This window comes from Monodon monoceros, unplaced genomic scaffold (assembly GCF_005190385.1).
Source record: "Monodon monoceros isolate NGI ecotype Baffin Bay Population unplaced genomic scaffold, NGI_Narwhal_1 Super_Scaffold_17, whole genome shotgun sequence".
In the NCBI taxonomy this organism is placed as follows: Eukaryota; Metazoa; Chordata; class Mammalia; order Artiodactyla; family Monodontidae; genus Monodon; species Monodon monoceros.
In genome coordinates this window covers 29,815,337-29,840,162 of record NW_021703773.1, presented here as the reverse complement: position 1 = coordinate 29,840,162, position 24,826 = coordinate 29,815,337, and the positions used below count along the sequence as shown (strand labels likewise).

The 24,826-nt window shown below is 37.5% G+C and overlaps 1 protein-coding gene across 1 annotated transcript in view; it reads left to right on the top strand.

Moving 5' to 3' along the window:
* Positions 1-24,826, top strand: part of VEGFC (vascular endothelial growth factor C) — a 79,155-nt gene that overhangs the window by 40,391 nt on the left and 13,938 nt on the right. The window contains exons 2-4 of the mRNA XM_029226527.1: positions 7,307-7,520; positions 8,944-9,134; positions 18,885-19,036. Of these exons, the coding sequence (XP_029082360.1) occupies positions 7,307-7,520; positions 8,944-9,134; positions 18,885-19,036 (557 nt within the window). The remainder of the gene's footprint in view (positions 1-7,306; positions 7,521-8,943; positions 9,135-18,884; positions 19,037-24,826) is intronic.

Sequence of the window (24,826 nt, the reverse complement as noted above, 5' to 3'; positions counted from 1 at the left end):
CCCTGTGGCCACAGAGACTCTCCAGAGAAAAAACATTCTATGACTTCGGTGGGCGGGGGTAGGTGTGCACGGTGGTGGACGGCTACTGAGGATGTGTGAGTCCGGCTGCCAGCCAGGATGGGGACCAAGCAAAGTAAGGAGCTTGAAAATGTACTGTTTTCTGTGTAGGCTTTTCCTTAGTTCTCTCTTATTTTCAGTGAGCCTTGTCCTGCTCTTCGCTCTCCTAGTGACCCTGGGTCTGGAGCTGTCTCTTTCAGTTACTCCCTGGAATGAGCCTCTAGGATCAGGCTAGGATTTCAGAGACTTATCTCCTTGACTGGGTGGAGGGGATAAATGGAGTATCTGAGGGCTCAATTTGGGCTTTACGTTAACTTCAGCCAGTCTCCCCGTGTTCACCTGTTTCTTCACCTCCGTTTAGCCAAGTACCTGTGAGTAAATACATTTGTGGATCTGAGGCATAAAATGACTTGCTTTTTCCCAGCTCTAGGCACATGGTTTTCAGCTCTGTCTCCTCTGATAACACTTCTATGTATTTATCTTAAAATAAACATAAGTATCGTTCATCTACCACGCTCTCCTATCCTGTTCTTTTTACCTCTGTGCTCATAATACATTACCCCTACTTTAGGGTGAAGCTCTGGGGAGGAAAGCAGAGCTGTACGATTGCTTTGAATTTGCCAAATTTAACTGGAAGTTGAAAGATTAATTTTTCATTCATGACCGACTTGGTTTTAGCTCTGATGCCAATAAATATCGTTAGTAGACTTAAAAAAATGTGTGTAGAAGCATCAGATCTATCAGAAAAACTGAAACCAACTAGATGACAGGTTTTGATATTACTTCATCATACATTTGTCGTGACCCATGACTGCTTATGCTCATTGACTGATACAAGAATCGACACATTAGAAATGTTATGTCTAATGATATTTTACCATCGCAAGGGGAAGGCTATATAAATTAAATATTTAATTCTCACTGATACTGAACTCATGGTCCTTACCCCTAAATTTTCTGTGAACTTTGTGGTTGTTGATTTTGGGTTTTCGTTTGGTACCCTTTTGCTTTGGGTCTTTGGCAAGTACCTCTGTCCTTATGTCCTTTTCACCTTTGTTTTCTGGGTGGCAGGACTTCCATTCTGATGAAATGGGGATAGTTGTAAATTTTTATTACTTTTTCTAGCCAATAAGAGGTTAGGGCCAGACAGGGTATGTGACAGTCCAGTAAGGCTCTGTGTACTAGAGATACAGAGGTGGTGAAAGGAAGATCATTCTCCAAGGTCCTGGACTTTAGATCCCTGAGTTTGAGGAATAAAATGAATGGCAGCCTTATAGAGCTCTGCAATGCTTTTGATAACCTTTATGATGTGAGGCAAAAAGGAGCTAAAAGTGTAATGTTTCAGTTACAACATAATTCTGTGTTTCCTGTTCATGCCCCAAACTGCTGACTTCAGAATGTATTTCTGAGGCCATGTGCTTTAATTCACTTTGCATTACCTCAAGGGGGAAAATGCAATTAAGTGCTTAAAAAATTTCCACTTAAAATATAAAATGAATAGGGTCTTCCTTAATCCAATATTTATTTATTTATCTTTTCATGGATAAACACTTGTTTTGTGACTTTTTATGAAGTCTGTGCGGATCAGACTTTCTTTTTTTCCTTCTTTCTGTCTTTCTTGTATTCCTGGATTTAAAATCTTTTTCCTATCCATACATGATTTTTGAGTATGAAAATAAGATAGAGAAAACTATTCATATTAAAGTATTGTGGATTTCCTATGTTTACTATCTACCATTGACTTAACCTTGTCAAAGAGTTTAAATATTAAATGTTGAAATAGTTAAAATAAAAATCTTGTACTGTTTTTCAATATTATTTTTAAAAAGAAAATTGTGTTTATTTTCTTATTCCTTGATTCAGTTTAAACAGGAAACTCTTTCCTAAATGATACCTTTGTCATCTTAAGAAAAAAAATACATCATTATCAATAATTACTTTGGGGCCATTTTAATAAGATTTGAGTTAAATTACATTTAAATATTTTTCTAATGTTTCTCTTTGGGTTTAGGAAAGCATTATTTATAGAGTTCTTCCATGTCATGAAAAATGACAGGAAACTGATTTTAACCTATCCTACTCTTTCATTTATTCTTTGACTAAATTCCATATGCCAGCCTACAAAGGTAGTAGACAGTAGGCAATAAGATAGCCATGCAAGGGAGTAAATAAGCTAGTGTTTGCAATGTCTGAAATAATATGGCGGGAACAAAAAGGTGCTGAAATAGTTTATGTCAATTAGGTTATTTAGTTACAGTGGATGGAAAGCTGCAGTAATTATGTGACCTTACAGTTGAAGCCTCAACGAAGAGAAAGTACCACCCGTGTATAGTGCCTCTACATACAATTTTAGGAATGGAACAGATTTTTCTGAGGTTTTAAATTTGAAAAAAGATTGGCATTTTGTAGATACCAATGTTCTATGACTGAGGGCGGGAATGGTATGAGATGAGATTGGAGCATTGATGGGAGTCAGATGCTCAGGGCCTTAGATTGGATTTTATCTGATGTCTAAGCCACCGAAACCTGGATGAGTGGGATCATTCCATCAATGAGTGTTTTTCAAGGATTTTTGTGATTTGTGGGTGGAGAGTCCATTGGAGGGGTAAACAGGGCAGCTGAGAAGATCAGTTACGAAGGTAATGCAATAAATCAGGCGAGAGATATTGGTGGCGGAAACTAGGAGGTCAGCAAAGGACATGGAGAAAAATTGCTATATTTTAGAGGTAAGATTATTAGTACTGGCTGATACATTATATTTAGGAGTAAGGGAAAGAGAGATAATAAGTGTTAATTCCCAGACTCTTGAATGAGCAATAGATTAGTAAGTTTTAATGAACTGGGAAAAACCCTGGAGGAAATGCATTTGGAGAGGAAATTCATCAATTCCGTTTTAGATGTGTTAAGAATGAGACCTTAAGAAACAATCATTTTTTTCAGGGTTGGGAATGGATGACGATACTCAGAAGTGTAAGGAGGATGTAAGGGAACTATTTCTGAGCCCTGAGAATGCAAACATTCAGGATTATGTATCAGAGAAGTCAGCAAAGGTTACTGATAATAACAGCCACTAAAGGAGAAGGAATAGCGGAAAAGTGTGACTCAGGGAGAAAAAGAACTCAAGGTTTTGGAATAAGAGCAGGTGATCCGCAGGACGGAGGTGTGAAGTATGGTGGGGTACAGAGGGTTCACGCAGAAGCTGTGGGAAGCCAGTTCCAGTGGGTTAATTGTGGGAGCCTTGACAAGTGATTAGGAGGTAGGAAAAGCACAGATACAGACAGAACATTCCAGAATGGAAGCTGTGAAGGAGAACAGAACAATGGCAATAGCTCAGTAGGGATGTGGGCTTACACAGGGTTTTCTTCTGCTTGTTGATGCTTTTGTTTGTGTTTATTTTTTAAAATCTGGGAGAACCACAGTTTCCTATGCTAATAGGAACAGTACAGTAGAGAAAGAGCGAGAGAAAGTCTGAACAAGAGGAGTAGTGTTGCTAGAACAGGATGGTTCCAAGCACCTGTAGGGTTGCTAGCTTTTTGTTTTGGTTTGGTTTGGGTTTTTTTGCGGTATGCGGGCCTCTCACCGTTGTGGCCTCTCCCGTTGCGGAGCACAGGCTCCGGATGCACAGGCTCAGCGGCTATGGCTCATGGGCCCAGCCGCTCCGCGGCATGTGGGATCCTCCCGGCCTGGGGCACGAACCCGTGTCCCCTGCATCGGCAGGCGGACTCTCAACCACTGCGCCACCAGGGAAGCCCGGGTTGCTAGCTTTGGACAGGATGAGGAGAAACATTTTACTCGCTTTGTGTCTGAGTTGCTCTTTAACATCTGTTTCCTTTACGAAGTGTGAGGTAGGTTTGTCCACTGAATGCAGGAATGAGGGAATGGAAGTAAGTGGAGATGGTTTGAAATTAGCACGGGAATAAACCAGCATGGGATAAATGAACTGGTGGTGAGCACTGTTAAAGGAAAACTTATTCTGACACTGGCTAACACCCTAAGGAAGACTACTGAGAACTTCATCAGGGTTGAGCGGAGTTGTTTCTGAAGTAAGCAGCTGGGGATCTAGGAGTACCTGGCTTGATAAGGGAATGGCTGTGGTTCCCCCAAAACTGAGAGGTCCTGCCCCCAGAAAACATTCCAGATCCGGAACGCTGAACTCCACGTGGCAGCAGACTCTCATCATTCTTCTAGCTCGGTTACCTACTGAGTGTGTATGCTCAGCATACCCCACCACACACACACATGCACTCTCACACTCACACACACTGTCACACAGACTCACACACACACTCACACACACGCACACCCCTTTCAGAGCCAGAGTGCAACTGTGGTCCAAAATCAGTACCAAAGAAAACTAAGTAGTTGAGTAAATGAATTTATAAATAAAAGCATGCTTAGAATTTATGCTTTTGCTATTTTGAAAAAAAATCCTTGAATGGGTTTTAATTATAAAGAGAAATTTAAGAGCTCAAAGGTTAGTAAAAATGCAAAATGAAATTTTTGTGTTTTCAGACACAGTACTTCTGGTTAAATAAGTCAACTTTGCTTTACTCAACATTGTTTCATAGCAACAAATTCCCCCCACCCCCGCCGACACTTTGGTAAATAATCTGGAATCTTTTAGACATAGAAGCACATAAGGAACAAAAAATTTAATCTGGAAGTAATTGCAATATACAAAACAGGTATGCCTTAAAATTAGCAAATTCTTTGGAAAAAAACAAGTTTGAGGATCTTATAATTAATATTCTCAGCCCTCAAAAAATTATATATCATTTCTAGCAGGTAAACTCAATGAAATCTTGGTTATAACTAGCATGCCTAGGACAGTCTTTGGCACGGAGTAGTCATTCAGTAAAAGTTGTAAAAGCATACAATTTTCCCTTTGGTGTTTATTTTAAACATCTTATTAGGGACAAGTGACTGCTTAGTGTACCAGCCTTCTTCCTGTGAGCTTTAACTTTCCAAATACTGTCTTATTTACATACACAGAAGCTTTGCACAATACATTTTAATATCTACATTTATAAATGGGAAACCAGAGGCTTGGGGTATTATTAATATCAGCATTTTATACACTTATGAAAAACCTACTATAAATAAGCACTGGGCTATTTACATACTTTATTTCAAAGTAGCTCATTTTTACAGCAGTCGTCACATTTCACAGGGGAAAATGAGCCTCAAAGGTCACACTCATAGTAAGTGGAGAAGGTGAGATTCAAACGCAGGTATATCTGTGCCCCAAACACATGTTCTTAGTGTTATTCTATATGAGGTATGTGTGGTTCTCCAAAACATGATCTGTCCTAGAAAAATCAGAATTCAGTTAGATATTTTGTTAGAAATGTATCTCTGTGTATGCATTATGTGAATTTAAGTACTGTGTAGACGTGGTGGGGGAAAACGAGATTTCACAAGGAACACAGGTTTTAAGTGAATAGGAATTAATGTTAAAGTATGCTTTGAGAACTGAACCTTTTATGGAGTTTAATGAATATCCCTTAATATAATTATTGCCCACATGTTTACTGCTATTACCACCACTACTACTATTACTAAGCTATTGCTATCCTTGAGTGCCTAATGTAAACCAATGCAGGGGACACGGGTTCGAGCCCTGGTCCGGGAAGATCCCACATGCCGTGCAGCAGCTAAGCCCGTATGCCACAACTACTGAGCCTGCGCTCTAGAGCCCGTGCTCTGCAACAAAGAGAAGCCACTGCAATGAGAAGCCCGCGCACCGCAATGAAGAGTAGCCCCCGCTCGCTGCAACTAGAGAAAGCCCGCGCGCAGCAACGAAGACCCAACGCAGCCAAAAACAAATAAATAAATAATAAATAAATAAATTTTTAAAAGAGAAAAAGGACCAGTGGAACGAACGTTCCAAAGCAGACCCAATGTAAATAGTCACATGATTCACAACAAAGGAACTAGTGCAGTGCTATGGCAAAAGTGTGGGCTTTTCATTAAAATTAGATGTGGGAAAAAAGAGAATCAGGACCTCAACCTCACACTATACTAAAAAATCAAGTCTAAGTTAATCGTAGGTCCACGTTTGAAAAGTAAAATAATAAAGATTCTAGAAGACAACATAAGATAATATTTTCATGACTTTGTGGTAAAGATTACTTTTAAATACACCAAAAGCACTGACCGTAAAGAAAAGTTCAAACATCATTAATATTAAGAATTTTACTTCATCAAAAAACACCACTGAGAGAGTAAAATTACAAGTTTCGTAGTGAAAGATGTTTGCAATACACATATTTGACAAAGAACCTGTATCCAGAATACATCTTACTCTTATAAATCAACAACAAATAAAACAGCCAACAGAAATGGATCAAAACCTTTTAATTGGCACGTCTTAAGAGAGGGTAACCCAGTGTCCAAATAAAATGAAAGTGTTCAGTGTCATCAGTCCTCCAGGCATTACTCATTAAAACCACAATGAGTTAGTATCCCATACTTATGAGAGTGACTAAAGTTTAAAAACTGCTAGTTGTGGGCAAGGGCATGGAGCCAGGGAACAGCCCTCGGAAGTATAAATTGTCAGTTGGTGCAATCACTTTGGAAAATGGTTTGGCCGTATTTATAAATACATACCTCCTGAACTGTCAATTCTGTTTCTAGCTATGAAGTCCCCCAAATGCATACTTTGCCCATCAAAAGACAAGTAGGGGGCTTCCCTGGTGGCGCAGTGGTTGGGAGTCCGCCTGCTGATGCAGGGGACACGGGTTCGTGCCCCGGTCCGGGAAGATCCCACATGCCGCAGAGCGGCTGGGCCCGTGAGCCATGGCCGCTGAGCCTGCGCGTCCGGAGCCTGTGCTCCGCAACGAGAGAGGCCACAACAGTGAGAGGCCCGCGTACCGCAAAAAAACAAAAAACAAACAAACAAAAAACTAAGTATGTATTTTACATTTTAATTGTGGTATTTAATTTCATTTTAATTGTATCGATTCAAATTAAAAGATGAATGTAACTTTACCAAGAATAGTTAATTTGGGGAAAATTAATTTTAATAGAAATTTAGCGTATATAACATATATAACTATATATACATATATATTTATGCATATATAACAAGCCTAAAGGTTTTCTAATGCATATATTATGTATATATATATATATTTATTTATTTGTATAGGTAGATAGATAGATATAAAGCAAGGCTAAAGGTTTTCTGGTGCATCTGTCCCACATGCCTACTCTGACAGGTAACCGATCTTGCACGCCACTTTGACAGGCTTATGCAGGCAGAGAGCTGGAGGAGCAGCTGCGGTCGGCATCCAGTGTAGACGAGCTCATGACTCTGCTCTACCCTGAATCCTGGAAAATGTACAAGTGTCAGTTAAGGAAAGGTGGCTGGCAACACAGTAAAGAGCAGGCCAACGCCAATACGAGGACAGAAGGGACTCTAAAGTTTGCCGCAGCACACTACAACCCAGAGATCTTAAAAAGTAAGTATGGGGAAGAAAATATATAGTAAGCTTCACATGTCAACCCAGGGAAAGCTGTCACTCTGGTCCTTTAATTTCAGCATTTGTGATACCACTGAATACCTTTAGGGCCGAAAGTAAATAAAACAACAAAATAAAGAATTATTTTCAAACTACAGAATTTTATGACTTCACTCTGAGTGGTTAAGATGATTTCTTGAAAAATAAAGACAGGGAGGTGCGTGCATATCAACGCACTGTAATTTTTTTTTAACTGAGGTGATGTCCCATCGGAAAAAATTTTAAAACAGATAAATTTTACACACTGTACCAGTTTAATCACTTAAACATTCTGCATCATAAAAATAATTGCGCATAAATTTTCTTTAGCTTTGGATATAGAAACGTTTAATTTCTAGATCATCCAAAATCACCTTATCAACTGCTACTTGCTTCTGTGTTGCTTCAGGAACTTGCTTGAGAGCAGGACTTTGGTAAAGCTACAGCCACAAAAAATTATGATGTTGCTCAAAATGCCATAGCATAAATAGGTGGACACTTTTAAAACGTTAACTCCTTCCTGTTGTTGGATGTTAACTGCTGTAAAGGTTTGAGATTGCAAATTATTTTGAGAACAAAAGCAAACAAGCAAAATGGTTTTATGGTTGAATAGCAGTAGTTTATATCTTTTTTTTCCCAAAAACTTTATTTGAGGGGAAATAGGGGGAAAATAAACTAGAACATTTAAGAAGTACATCATTTTTAATGCAGTCTTTAAAGAGTCAGCAGTGTTATAGGTAAAGCACTGACTCATTGGGAACAGAATTCCAAGAGAGAGCATGAAAGGACTAGATTTTGACTTTCCTGAAAAAGCTTAAGTTCAGGATGCATGTCCCAGTTGCTGGAAAATACCCTCTCACTTCAAGTACCTATCACCAGGACACTACCGAGGTTGCCAGATCGCCTGCCTGAAAATGAGTTTTGAATTGAATCCAAAACCAAAGCCGTCCTCTCATTTACATCTCAGTTTAAAAAAGAAAAACACGTTTATGTTTGCTCTGAGACGTCAAAAATGCTACGTATGATAGCAAATGAGCACGAGTCTCTGTGGGTTTTATAAACATCTGTATATTAAATGTTCATTTTCTTAAGTAAAGAAAACCAAACCTAAGGGCCGTAGAATCAATATTCTATTCTCACTTTGAGAAAGCGTCTGGATGTTAGCTGTTTTTTCTTTTAGAGAATACCTTTAGCTGCTCTGTTAAAGATTATATCCTATTCCAATTCACGGGGCGATGTAGGATCCCATCAACTATTCCTCTAAAGTTATGCATTGTACTTAACTCTTCACTCTGAAATCAAATGTGAGTGGCTTCCAGCTGCTGTGGGTGTCTCCGCCTTGGCGGCTTCCGTGCGACTCACGGCCTTCCCTGTGACCCGACAGGTATCGATACTGAGTGGAGGAAGACCCAGTGCGTGCCGCGGGAAGTGTGCGTGGATGTGGGGAAGGAGTTCGGAGCAGCGACAAACACCTTCTTCAAGCCTCCGTGCGTGTCCGTCTACAGATGCGGCGGCTGCTGCAACAGCGAGGGCCAGCGGTGCACGAACACCAGCGCCAGCTACCTCAGCAAGGCGGTAGGCCGGGCTCTGCGTGAGCCCTGCACCCGGGCGCCTTCATCCCTGCGGCCTTCAGAGGGCCTTAGTCCCGCTCACACTTGCTTGTCTTGTCTCTGGGGAACGAAGTTAACGTCCCAGTAGTTGGTGCTTTCCATGGTAGACCATCACCGAAAGAGTAATTGATGCTTCGTGAACTCTCTTTGCAGAGTGGCATCCAAGCCACGTTTTAAAGGTCAAATAGAAATGCTTATGCCAGTAGCGTATTCTGCAGAAAGTAATATTCATTTTAAAAAGATATTAAGATTTAAAAACATGCTGCTGTTTTTATATTCAAGCCAAACTCTATCAAAGGCATGGCGGCCTTCTGAGTCTCTTGAAAAGAAAACGCTATCTTTTTCAAAGTTAGAGAAAATAAACATGAGGGATTTTGGAATTAAAATAAATTTTTTTGAATACCTTTAATTGTGTATATTTTAAAATAATTCAGTTCAGCAGTATGACATGTGTCCTAGACAATACTGTTCATTATTATGGTACTTGAGCTGTATTTAATCTTCTTTCACCTCCAAGCTTCACAGAATTTAGGATTACTTTTATAATACATTTATGATGTTGCTATGATTCATTTTACCTGCTTCCTCCCAATTATCTGCTCATATGAAAAAAAAAACTCGGGATTTACCTATGCCATTTTTGAAGTCTGTCTGGTTTCTTGTTGGTTTATGTTTTCACATTTTGTTTGGATTTTTTCGGTAGACTTGATACTTGCGATAATCACAATTCTTATAAATTCTGATCTGCATAGCAGTGGCTTTAAAATGTGTAACAACGGAGTAGTTTTCATTTTAGCATTTCAAGTTTTTAAAGATGTGCAGAATTTTGGAGTTAAAAGTTTGAAGTCAGTTGGGAAGGAAGTACTTAGTCTTCCGAGTTCCGCTCCGGACACCCGCCTCTGACTCTACACACCCTCTTTCCTCACCTTCTCTTTCTGCCCTTCCTGGTGATTACTCCCAAATCTTTATCTCCAGCTCAGACCTCTCTCGTGGTTTCCGCACAGCCAACTCAGCCTCGTGACTCAGCTTTCCCCAGACAGAGTCAGCCTGTGTCACGCTGGAGTTACGGCCTGTCTCCCACCTCCACCCACCCTCACAAATAAAAAAGTCAATGAATCTTTTTCTTTTTCCAGCGTTCTCTTAGTAAATGATGCCGTTCTTTTAGTTGGTCAGTCTGATTATTCTTGCTTTCACCAGAAGCCCAGTCAATAATTCCTGTTAACTCTACCTTCCAAACGTCTCTAGAACCCGTCTGTGTCTTCATTCTGCTGACTCCACTCTGATCTGGGCTGCATCCGTCAATCACCTGGGGCGTGACGCATGGACCAGCCCACTAACTGATGTCATACCTCCTTCCTACTTCCCTCCAATCCCTTTGCCACATTATAAGCAGTGAGTTTTTTCTTTTCTAAATGGGAAATCAGATGCTGCTCAAAGCTCTCCTGTAACACTGCCTGTTGCGACTGAGCCAGCGTACAGCGAGGGTATTGATAAGCTGGCCTTCTCTGATTGGACTGCTCAGGCTAGCATCTCTTCTGATCGGTTGATACCAACCTTCTAAGTTGTGAAATATTTTGAATGACGCTCCTCTTCAGGTGTCTTCTTTAGTTTAAATCCTTTAACGTGGTTTCCTGGGCCCTCCGTGATCTGGCTGCTACTTAAATCTGCAGCTTCAATCGTCTCTGCTCTTTCCCGCAAAAACTGCTTTCCACAAATACCCCAATTCCTTTACTCTTTAAATTATGTCAAAATCTCTTACGTCCAAGTCATTCCAGTACTGCAGCCTGGGTTTGAAACACCTCCTTACACATCACCACCACGTCCCCACTTATCGAGCTGATTTCTACACATCCTTAGGCCTAGACATAAACGTCGCCTTCACAGCATCCTGTCCTGTGCTCCGATAGCACTCTTTATTACCCATACAATATAGCATCATTACCTTATCTGTCTGTCAGATTATTTTATTCCCCAGGCTCTAAACCCCGTGAAAGCAAAGGCTGTGTTTGGTTATTACCATGGGGCATAACAGCGCGGTAGTTGGCACGTAGTGAACACTGGGCACTAATTAAACACTTAAATAAAAGGGAACAGATTTGGAGTCAAAGGCAAAGTTTCGAATAGGCTGGTTTTGAAGCATCTGAGTGGTATTTAGGTGGAGATACCAGAGGAAGACTGGGCATATAATTCTAGAATTCTAGAGCAGTGATTGGATCTCCAGCTATAGATTTGGGAGGAAACCTCATATTGATGAATGTGGTTTGAAGCCGTTATGTGGTTGCTGCTGCTGAGAGAATTCTTGTATCAGGGGAGAGATCGGAAGCTAATACCCAGGGAAAGCCAATATTCAGTCGTTGATATCCCACCCATTTCTCCCTTTGATTTTGTAATAGCATGCCCTTCTCCCACCCAAAGAATCCACTCAGATTTATTTTTTAAGGTAAAAGGGATGATTTGAATTTAAATTCAATTAAGCAAATGTGGTAAAGCACCTACTAAGTAGTGTTTATCAAGGAGGTTTACAAACCAAGGAGAACAAGACATGAAATTCCTGATGGCACTGTTTTCATTTGCCCTTGACCTTTTTACTGATTTTGCAGCTTGTAAAAGCTTGCACTCAGGTAACACTCTTTCCTGAGTTTATCTGGTTTTTTATACTTTCAATATAGTATAAATGGGAGCATGTGAAGATTGCTTTCAAACATAAAAGGAAGTTTCTTACCGATATTTTCTGAAGGGGAAAGAAAAAAGTGTTTTGTTCCAGGAATTCCAGACGCATCTTTTGGCAACAAGTCACCAGTTAGAATCACATAACAATGTACCTTAAGTAATGTAAAACCCAAGTTTTTAGTAGAAACTTCATAGAAAAATTTTATGGGGTTCCATGAAGGACAGGTTATCAGCGTGTGTGAGGAAGCCAGCCGTGAGTTGAAAAGTAAAACCACATGCACTGAGCATTCCAGAGTGAGCTAATCCATAACAACTGCTCCGAAGTCCTTCCCAACTAATACCTAAGTGACTTTGAAAAGTTACACAGATCGGATGTCTTCTTGACCTGTTTCCTAAACATATGCTTTAAGTGTATTTTCTCATGAGAAACTGTACGTTTAAGACACATAACCAAAAAGTAGAAAGTGGATTTTGCAGAATGTAAATTATTTGATGGCCAAAGTAGAAGCAGAAGAAAGTCATCTGTTTTTGAGCCAAACACATGGACAAAAAGTTATTTAAATGTTGGTATTGTTGTTGAATAGTGTCACTGAAGATAGGAATGAAAAGATAACTGCTAAATCTATGGGCTTTCCTTGGACATCTTGGAGTTAGAACTGGAGAAACTGTATGTGTTCATTAGTATCAACTGAAGAAGCAGCTCAGTCTGGGCCCTAAACCTCCTTTCCTCATTCTGACGTACACGAACTACATTATTTAAAATTCTGTGTTGCCGTCTTAAAGATAGCTATTCTATGTTTGTGTTATCTTATAAAGAAATCATATGAGCATATAGACTAGCAAAAGCATGCCAGATCATATTGGAGTTCAAGTGTTTCCTAAAATTGTCTTTTACTGCAAAATTCACTTAAACCTAAGTAAAATGTGCAACTCTGGAATGAAACTTAGAAGTATTATTTTGCACTGCCTACAGGGATAGTTCTTCCGTTAATTAAACAGAACACCAGCAGTCTGAAGGATTACTTTATTACATTCATATGTATTTAACAAGTGGAATGCGATTTGTTCTGAATCTTTAGCTAAGTAATATTTGGCAAGCACGGTTGTTGGAAATCAGGTTTTATCCAGATGTGGGAAAAGAACTCTATACCAATACCAGTTATCAGAAGTTAATGCATCTGCTAAACATACCATTTTTTTTCCAACTTAATGTACTGATCATGTCCACAAGTTTTATTCAGTATTTCTAAAACTCCTGAATTGGGGTTTTTATTTTAATTGTAGCACTGTATGTACATTTTATTTATAAAAACATGTAAAATGAATTCAATACCAGATGTAAATCTGTTAGGACCTGCTGTCTTCCCAGACCCAAGTTAAGTTCCATAGACCCTTGATAGCTGGCCATGTGGTTAATATACTCAGTTAAAAGGTTAAAATAAACCCTCAATTTTCATCTTTTCCCATGTTTAGGGATTATTTCTTTAAATGTTGTGCAGTTTTTCTGTCTGACTTTGCAGTTATTAGCCATGCTCTCCAGGGGCTACAGATGTGTCTACACTTAATTAACGGACTCAGGGTTGGAATATTTAAATTACATATGGTAGTGAAATATTATTCACTGGAGAGAAACTGGTCATATTTTGAGATAAAAAGTTGTAAAGGAAGGCACTTTTTGTGTCATATTTTTATCCACTCAAACATTCTCTAGAATTTGGTATTAACTGTAATCCAGGATCTTCTAAAAAAGGAAGTTCTACACCTTTTTCTTGCATAGCCTGCAAGAGAAGTAGAAATAGGAATTGTTGTTTTACAACTGTTGCTATGCTGGTGTAAACAACCTATTGTTTCAAAATGTGGCTTTATTTGAAGTCCATTCTTGTTGGTGGGAATGGACTGTTAAATATTCTTATTAAAGAATTCCAGTAGATAGCAAATGGGGACCTGTCTGTTGGAAATGTTTGTCATTTCCTCTTGTTTATTACAGTTTTTACTGAATACACAATCAAAAATTTTTTTCAATTTCCATCTTTGTTTAAATGTCATCTTTATGTAAATTCTTTTGATCTTCTCCAAAACCAGCAACTCTTTTAAAAGGCATATGCTGATAGTATAGCATCAGTCTCCATAGTGAATTTTATTATTATTTAGATGCTTAATTATATACAAGCTAATACCATCTATTGTTCAAGAACAATTCACTTTATGGTATAAAACTATTTTAGGAAAATCATCATTTCAAAATATCAAGTTATAATTATCATCCATTAATGATGGATGATGATACTAAATACATCCATTAGTATTTACTAGGTGCACGTATATACGTAGAATTATTAGCTAAAGCTGAACATAATACATAAATTTTGCACTCTATGAGTTTAAATTTAAAATAGTACAATTGTGCACACATTAAAGAACAAAACAATCTGACAAGAGTATAAGGATTTTTACTGCATTAAAATATAAAGAATCTATTTATTGTTTCAAAGACTGATGTGTTTGGATAGACCTTAACTCTTTTGAGAGAAAATTATAGTCACTGTGTTGGTTTCAGTCTTTATATAAATGACAAGCACAGATTTCATAAGGGAGTTAAACTGCAGGTTCTTACTTACCAACAGCATTTGTGGTAAACTATTTGCTGTGTTTAAAATTCTAACCTAGTATCATCATACATACACAGAGATTTTTTTTTCCCTAATTCGCTCTCATTGTTAGTTTTGCTTAACTAAAACTAGGGACTCTTGATTGATGACTGTTATCTTGAGATGACTGTTGGCTTGAGATGACTGATGACGTATAGGTTCTCAATAAATAGTTATTGAAAACTGAACAAAGATTTTAAATAAGTTAAAAAATTGTAATTCCTCTCATGAAGGCTCAACTCAGTTTTAAAGAAGAGGAAGAAGAATCATCCAAACCACACTGCCATGAAATCACCACCATTATTATCCCTATTTCATAAATCATGAAACAGCAGCTAAGAGAAGTTAGGTAATTTTTCCAAATCACAGAAGTAGCACAGATGCAGGACTCTAATTAATGTCTGTCTCTTTTTAAGACTAAGATCTTGGTTATTCTTATATCTCTAGTAGAAAAGGGAAGTTGCCAGTTATTTGAAAAGTTTATTTATTTAGGGAAACATGTGAGTTTATAATGTGATTCTAATTATTAATATTTTTCAGCTCAAAAAAAGTTTACATTTTCTGAGCATACTATCTAATTAGGAAAAAGGGCTATAGACATTCTTAGTAACATAGGGATTAAATATAGCAATATAAAATTCACAAATTGGTCTGTAAAAAAGAAAATGGAATTTATTATACTTATTAAAAAGGAGTAGAAACTGTATTTAATCACTTTAAATGAAAAAAAAAGTCAGTCAATACTCACATTTAAAGCTAGTGCAGAAAGGAGGTGGGAAATGAGAGCGGCTCCTTTAATGTGTGACAGCAGCTGGCACTGGCACAATTACGTCTTACTGTCCACACATACAGCACATCTCAGTAGATGTTTCTAATCCTTCTGAAGTCAACAGATGAATAAAACTCAATTATCAAAAATCTTTTTCCCTTTAATATTGGTCAAAAGCATCTTTCTCTGGACCCTTAAATTTTTTCCACACTGACACAGTCAATTAGAAAGTTAAGGAAACTGCATGAAAATCTCAGGTCAAAATTTGGAGGTGGAAGGTGTGTTTCAAAGAGAAGAAAAGCGTTTTTACTTTAATCTTCAGCCTGTTTCTTCCTTTTGATCAAATTAACTGAATTGAGCTGTCAAATTGCCTACTTGGACTCAAACAAGAGACATTTCTATGACATCAATAATTAAATATTTATTTTCCTTAATTAGAAATAATTTTTCTCTCAAACTGCACCACAGTTTTAATGCCTATGAAAAATCTTCAACTTACAGGAAAAAAACAGTTCTCTGAACAGTGATTCGTTTTTTCAGTGCCTCTTTACCTGTCCCTTTATCCTTTTAGTCAGTGTATTCACCAACACAAATCCCTTCCACCCTTTGAAAGTATAGCGCCAGGCTTATTTTACCAGGAAGATGCCTCTTAATATGCATTTTACTGATCTCCATCTCACTAGAACATTCTTCGAAGCCCTAGTTCCTGAATACACACCTGGTGCTTTGGGGCAGGTCCTGAATGGGGACACTGTCCACCCAGGAATGGCCGAAATCTGTCCGTGATCACTGTTAACACTCACTGTGGTCTCTTTCCCCTTTGGAAACCATGCCAGGGTGGAACCTGGAATGGCAGCAGTCATTGAAAGGAAGGATGCCGCTGAGGTCTGGGGGTGGGAAAGCATCATTCACTCTTCTACAATAGCTGTTATCTCATAGTGCCTTATCCCTCGCTATCAGGCCCTGTTCTGCCTTGTGTCACTTGAGACGATGCCAGATCTTGCAGTGGTTATTACACGCATTCTGTAAGCAGAAATGCCCTCATGGCCTGACCCGTCTGATCCCTTTCTTTCCAATCGCATGAGGCCACCCTTCTTGTTTCTTCATTCCCACCTGCTCCAGCCCTCAGACTCACTCTGGTACCCAGTTATCGCCACTCAGTCCTTAGCGCGCTTGAAGACCTTTGACCCTGTGACCACACCCACCTTCATGAAGCTCTCCTCTCTTTGTTGTTTTTTTGTTTGTTTGTTTGTTTGTTTTTGCGGTTCACGGGCCTCTCACTGTTGTGGCCTCTCCCGTTGCGGAGCACAGGCTCCGGACGCGCGGGCTTAGCGGCCATGGCTCACGGGCCCAGCCGCTCCGCGGCATGTGGGATCCTCCCGGACCGGGGCACGAACCCGCGTCCCCTGCATCGGCAGGCGGACTCTCAACCACTGCGCCACCAGGGAAGCCCTCCTCTCCTTCTTTTGCTTCCCTTGGCTTAACAGTTCCCCTCCTGGTTCTCCATGGAGGGTCAGACTTCTTCCCAAACATATTCACTGGTTCACGTGCCTTTTTTCACCCCTTATACGTTCCTGTTGCCCAGGTTTCTATTATTAGGCGTGTTCTGTTTTCATTCAGAATGAGCTCACCAAGTATTCTCATCAATGCCCAAGAATTTAATTCCAACTTTAATACTGCTGGCCTTTAAGGGGCTCTCCTAAGCTCTAAGTACATATATCTAATTGCCAGTTAAACATAAATTCTTAGGTTTTTCTGAGCTGACCTGTACATCTTTCTATCATTTCCACTATGACAGAGTTTAATTAAGTAATTTATAAATATATAAATATGAAAATGAAATAAGCAATTCTAAACCACTTTATATTTCTTCTATAATGCTGGTTCTTAATGTAGAGTCGAGAGATGTCATAAGAAGTAGAAAAACTGTAGTATATATAGATAGTACAGAATTCTGTCTCTTAAAATAGTTATACATTGTGCAAAAGATTTCTGCCAGTGTGACATTTTACCTAATAAAAGGCTTTCATCCAAACTGCATAAACAAATGTCTTTTTAGAGAAGAAACTGGTCAAAATGATAATACTGGGATACATTGAGGCCATATGTTGAGATTATCTACATAGAGTAGAAAGTATTCTGGAACACATCTAGAATCTTGAGAATATATGCAAATAATAATAACTCACATCTACACAGCAATCAAAATACATATCACAATCATATACGTTAGCTTACACAATTTTTAAAACAGTCCCATGAATTAATGGGTCAAATGTTACCCTGAATTTACTGATTGTTAAAGAAATACACAGCTTCGAGAAGTTAAATGACCTTTCCAAGTTCACATAACTTATAAGTGGGGTTGCCAATAAAGGTGTCCTGTCTTGTGCCCATTCCTCCTAAGGCACTTAGGCTAAGAAAGTAGCTGAAGTTTTACGTGAATATATAAGAAATACATTTCAAGTGAAGAAAATGTGCATTTATAATTGAGATATTTCTATATTTCATTCTTCAAAATTCATTTCAATGAATCTCCCTGTAGGCATGGACAGAATGGGCAACTAATTCTATTCCCTAGATATCTGCAGTGATCTTCAACTGTTGGCATGAAATTACAGCAAAGGGTGGAATCACAAGGCTCTGGGGTGTGTTGTCTTTTTTAGCACTACACAAACATCTGTAAAGGTAGCAAACAACACATGGTTTAACTACAATTAAATTACTATGAACTGATCTTATCAAGCAGGTAATGGTCAGGATTTCACTTTCACCATTATTACTGATCATAATTTAGATTTTAAGAATCTTTGGAATTTAAATCCTCTTAGTTTTACTTAATCACTAATTTATTTGTATATTCAACTTAAAACATTGTTTTTGTGGAAGGAAGAGGAAAAGCTGAAGTTCTCCACTAATGAGGCATTCAGAATGAGGTTTTAAACGAAATGTTAAGACTCTAATCCACCATCATGTATAATGTCCTACCCTGTTTTACACTTACATTCTCATAATGCCTTCGTCAAAATAGCAGAAACGATCCTTTACTAATGAATGTATTTATTTTTCTTTTAAACATAATAAATTCATAAGATATCTCAGATAAATGTAAAACTACTTTGAGGTTGAAGTTTAATTTGGAATGAAAGTCAGTTTTACATCTATGTATTTTATGTCTGTGTATTCAATTTACATAAAATAGGACTTAACCAAACATTTCAAGGTTGTGTGACCAATAGATTTGCTCTTACATCACAAAGATATTTATATCAGTGCCATTTTTTTAAACCCCTGGAATAATCTAGGACTCTGAAACAATCCTTTTTTCCTTGAACATGTTGGTCTGTCATATCTCTGTAGTCATTAGTTGGTTATCAAAATTCTAATATGCTTTATAATAGTGACATGAGATAAGCATATGGACTGTTTACTATTCTGATAAAGGATACTTATTAGACGCAAAACAGTTTTTACATTGTAATCATAAAAAACTTTAGCATCCTGCATGCATTATGCAGCACTACCTAATCATGAAGAGTTAATCTCACTCTTTTTGGACTCCAACATGTACCATAAAAATGCTTTATAGCATCTATATAATTTTTCTTCTTTTGTCCCTTCTTTGTAGTTGTTTGAAATTACAGTGCCTCTCTCTCAAGGCCCCAAACCAGTAACAATCAGTTTTGCCAATCACACTTCCTGCCGATGCATGTCTAAGCTGGATGTTTACAGACAAGTCCATTCAATTATTAGACGTTCCCTGCCAGCAACACTACCACAGTGAGTATGAATTAAATCTATTTTTTCTTCATCCTCTACTAATATAAAATTATTTCCAAGTAAACACAGTTGATTGAAAGAATTTTTGTGAAATTTGCGATAATATACTTCTGCATCAAATAAAAAGAAGACTTTCAACATTCATGAAATCAACTGTGCAAATTCATAGATGATGCTAAAACTAAAAATATTTGAGCCTAAGATTTTTGGTCCAAAACAAAAAGTAAATATAAATACATTATTTTCCATCTCTTAGCATTCAGTTGCCTCTCCTCAATCTCAATTAGTTTTTCTCTATATATCGATTCATATTTTTTATTTCAGCAAGGATTGAATACTGAAATTTTGATTAATACTTGAAATAATTTTTCTTAATATTACTTCAAATAATCAAAGTAACATTTGTTATTCAAATTTTTTTCGCATCCTATTTTTTAGTTCGGTATATGGCAACATATGCTTCATTAGATCTTATAAAGGGCCTGGATAGAGCATCACGTATTGACTCTATGAACAGTTTATAATGAATCATCATGCACTGCCATCTGAGATCTAGGAACTTTTTGCCCCCAGATAAGGATGCAACTCTTTGTTCTTTAGTATAGCCAGGGAATATGGAATGGGCGTGTAAATAAACCTTAGATAATTCCAACATTTGTAACAAAAGTATAAATAAATTGATGGGTAAACATATACATTTACCAAAAACCTTTTTAGAAACCTTTCATTTTCGTGGGCTTGACAATAAAAGTGATGAGCTAATAGCAGTTTTCCCTGTTGGAGCTCTTTGTGCTGCTTTACTTAGTGTGACAGATAGGAGACGTTACCTTTCCAGGGACACCGTAGGAAAAACTCAAGGATAGCCTAATTTGACTGACAGAAAGAAAAAATCTTATAGGCATCTGTGAATAAATTCACACTGATGCAAGTGGAGACAACGGCCCCCTGAAGTAGTAGGTGCGATTTCATTTACGCAGCCCTGGGAGCTCTATTCACCTGTGTCCCTTGGCAACTCATCCATTCTAAGCACTTCAGTTGTTATCTCTGTATTGACGGTTTCCAGAATTACAGTTCAAGATCTGACCATATTGATGACTTATAATATTTTATTAAGTCCCTTTTATATAGCTGTGTTTATTATTATATTAGACGTAATAGGTACAAAGTCAAAGATTTATTAAGTCCGTTTATTTACCTCTACATTATTCACAGTAATGGCCTTTCATATTCTTTGAGGCCTTGAAATCACACAGTTGTCATTAATTCCTTCTTTCCCTTATATCACACCCAAAAGCTATTGATTATTTTGGGGGAGAGGGGAGATATCTGCTCCAACGTAAACTTATTATTTCATTTCCAACACTGTCACCCTGATCCACTTCATTCTGCATGGATTTCTGATTTAATGCAGTGGTTTCAATACTAGCTTTCTTGTGTCAAATGTGTCTCCAACTCCTGTATAATGTCACAAGTAAGCTTTCAAAGGCATCATTTCATTCATCTGACCAGAAACTGTCAGTGACTTCCAACTTCTCAAAGAATTGGGCACCGATTTTCCACCTCTGTCTTCTGGTGTCAGCCTTCCTTTCTTGTTTTGCTTCTCATTCTTCACCAAGTCTGTGTTTCACAAAGTCTGGTTCCCTAAATACCACGCTTATTTCCTGCTCTGTAACTGTTTCTATTCTGACCTGGCTTAAAATAAATTTACTTTCTTTTCTGCCTTTCCAAAGCCGTATCCATTTCTCAGAGCTCAGGTAAAGGTCTTTCTGCTGCCTTTGTCGTGTCCAAATACCACAGTCACCTTTGCTTCGTGAATTCCCATAGCAATTACTATACTTACTTTATGCTTGCATGGGTTGTTTAGGGGTCTGTAACTGTTGCATGTGAACCTGGATCACGAGAGTATTTCAGGTAGGCTTATGTCTTCTGTAATGTCCAGCTAATAACGCTTAAAAATAATTGAGCTGTTAACTACTTTCAGGCCCTAACACACATTGCCTCATTTAACACTGACAAAAGCATCTGTGAAGTTGGTGGTACTTAGCCTTATTTTACAGTTGAAGCTGGTAATCACGCTCCAAACTTGGGAGCTAAACAAGTATACTACACTCATCAACAAATGCTTCTTAAATAAATAACTTATTTATCTGTATATATCTCATAGCATTTGTGTATTTTACTCATACTTTCATCATTACTTATTCTTCTAACTACTATACTGTATGCTGTTGGAGGTCAAGAAGAGACAAATGTTTGAGCAAAGAGAGCTTGGGTCTTAGTAAGCAGAGCTGAGTTAGGTCTGCCATTAATTAGCGTTTTAACATTGGGTATTTCATGTCTCTGAACCTCAGTTTGTTTATGTGTAAAATGTAAAGATGATTGAAGGAAATACTGAATGTTTCCGCAGTGCTGACTATAGTGTCCAGCATCTAAGACATAGTCATTAAAGGGTAGATTTATTATTATCGTTAAGATTCATGTTGGATTCATTTCCTTGTCTCTTGTGTTTTTCAGTGTGTTTCACTGTGTACAATAAGAAATGTATTTTATATTCCAAGCCAGTGGGCACATAACTATGTGTATATGTAATATCCATCTATGTATGTGTGTAATATTTATAATATATATATAATTTTAAAGTAGATAACTATATATAACTTTACATGTAGTTATATACCCATATATAGCTATAAAAATAAAACAAAGTATTATTTTAAAATATTTCCTTTAGAGTAGTGCTATTCAACCGTTTTTTTTTTTCCATTATCACCCCCTAAGGATCCTTTTATAGGCATTTTTTCCTAATCACCTCCCCCATGAAATCTGAATACCACAGACACATTTATATCTCTTTATACACCTTAAGTATATCTGGGCTTCATACATTTAAAAGGAAGTAGAAAGCATACTTTTTTATTCAGCGTAGGATTAAAAAGGACAAAATAAAAATGTTATAGTGGAAAGTTAAATAAAAATGTAAAAGCTATCAATATTGAACGTAACATAACTATTTGCTGAGAAATTTTTAATTTATTTACTTATAAAAATGGTAATATGTCAAATTACATATGGAAATTAGCAATTTATATAAGCTAACAATACAAATATAATAATTTTTAAAACATTCAAAATAATCATGTTCCAGCAAAAGTAAAATAATTTTAAAAAATAACTTTCAAAAATTTTTAAGAGAAATTAACTTTAACTTCGGCTTCATATGAGAAAACAATGTTTAACCTATATAACTACTAGATATTCATTTAGAGGGTATCAACAATTTTTCTTCTCGGCATATGACATACTAATGTTTTGATTAACATTTAAGCTCAAACATTATTTGAGCTTAAATACACACAATATGATCAATAACTTCCCACCTAGGTATTTATCCAAGAGAAATATAAACGTATTTCCACACCATAACTTGTAGACAGACGTTCATATAAGCTCTTTAGCCTGTAACTGGGAACAAACCAACATCCATCAAAGATGAATGAATAAACAAATTGCAGTATATCCATACAGTGGAATATTACTGAGCAGTCTAAAAAGAATGAACTGTTAATACACACAACAACATGAATGGATCTCAGAAATGTTAAGCTGGACTAAAAAGAATGCATACTGTATGATTCAATTTACATGAAACCCTAGAAAAGACAAAGATAATCTAGACTCAGAGAAAGCAGTCAGTAGTTGCCCAAAGATGCAGGGGGTGGGGATTGACTGGGATTGAGCAAAGGGAACATTTTGTGGGTGATGGAAATGTTCTGTATTTTGATGGTGGTGAGCGTTACACAGGTGCACAAATTTGTAAAAAGGCAGTGAATTTAAAATAGCATTTTGGGACTTGCCTGGTGGTCCACTGCACTCCCAATGCAGGGGTCCTGGGTTCGATCCCTGGTCAGGGAACTAGATCCCGCATGCTGCAGTTAAGAAGTCTGCATGCCGCAACTAAGACCCAGACCAACCTAAATAAATAAATATTTTTTACAAAACAAATTTTTAAAAAAATAGCATTTTCTTATATGCAAATTATTCCTCAGTAAAATTGATTTTTGAAATGCCAAGAGAAAAAGACCCCTTTCATTAACTATAATTTTGAAATTAGTTGAGGTTCAAAATGGTAGATGTCTTAACATCTTTATGGTGACACTTTAAGTCAAGATTATAATGATTCCTTCGGGGGGGAGGGCTTCCCAGCACTCCTTCCTGTGGAGATGAAATCCCGCTCAGTGCTGCCAGGAGGAAGACGAATCATGTCTTTTCCAGACTCTTGGTGTTATGTTTACATTATTATGAGGTTAAATAAGTAGCATATCATTCGTTTTACGTTATTTAAGAACAGATATAACTAAGTAATTGAAAGAATCATTCACAAAATGAGTCATTCATAAAATAATTCTTGAGTTTCTAAAAAGGACAAAGAATGTTTCTAGGTTCTGTGCGAGAGGACAGAGATGGGCTTGGTTGCCCCTAACCTCTGCACATTCAGAGTCAAGGGACAACGTGTGTTATATTGATATTATTATTGTTATTATTTATTTTCCTAAGTATTACTGTGCACCAAGCCACTTAGGCTCGTAACTAGTGCTGCCAGGTGGTGGCCTTGATGACACACACCACAGAGCACAGAGTGTGCTCGCTGTAGGTGGCTTCTTGGTTTGAAAATTCCTCCTCTGCTCACTAGCCCTTTTGAGTTCTGCTCAGTTCTATAAACTTTTTGTGACACTTTTTCATCTTTAAAACAAAACAATAAAATGTCACATATAACATAATACAGTGTACGATTTATAACCTATAGTCCTCACAATCTATTCAATAACATGACACTATATTACATATTAATCTAAGATTATAATATCATAATAGAACAACAATGGTGATGATTATAACATCTAACTCATGAGGGTGTAATGATGTTTATTGTCAGTATTCATGTGAAATATTAGCCCAGTGCCTGACACACAGTGAGCATTCAATAAACATTGGCTGCTACTTTTACTAACATTTTACAAATGAGAAAATTGAGTCTTAGAAATGTAATTAGCATATACAAAGCTAAAAACTAAAAAAAAAAAGTGTCAGAAGGAGATAAAAAGTCAAGTTTTCCTTTTTCTTAACCCTAAGCTCTCCCCCAATAGCATATAGCATTTCTAGTATTTTCAAAACAAAATTCAAGTCTCAATAGCAGCAGCAACAAAAAATACCATAAATTCAGAGGTGGAGGAGAGTATCCCTAACAGAAAGGGTTAGTTATCTTGTTCATATGGATGTTCTCATAGATTATTCTCTTTTTTCCAATTATTTCCTCTTATATTTTCCTTCAGATTAAATTCCATGAATTTCTATGGCCCCGTTGATGATGGAGACTCTCTTTTTATGGAGGGAGCCGTTTATGCTTAAGAAGCAATGCCCAAGATTTTTCTACTTGGTGTTTATTCATTCATGAGTATTTACGTTGAGTCTCCTATGTGCATAGCACTGTGCTAGGAAACGTAGGATTTTTGTAAATGGATTATGTAATTTCTTAACTAAAGCAACTTATGCACCAGAGTACAAACATACACAAACATATCTAATATAATAAGTGTACAATACATTATGCTCTGCTTCATTCAGCCATTCAGCAGACAGTTATTATGTGCCCTCTAGGTACTACTGTTGTGCTAGGCTATAGAGAGAGGTAGGTTTGCTCTTCCAGAAGAAATCCCACAAGTGAGTCAGACATGTAACCTTAGGGCTGGAATTGGTGTAGGAGAGGAGGTGACGGTGGATGCATGACTGCAG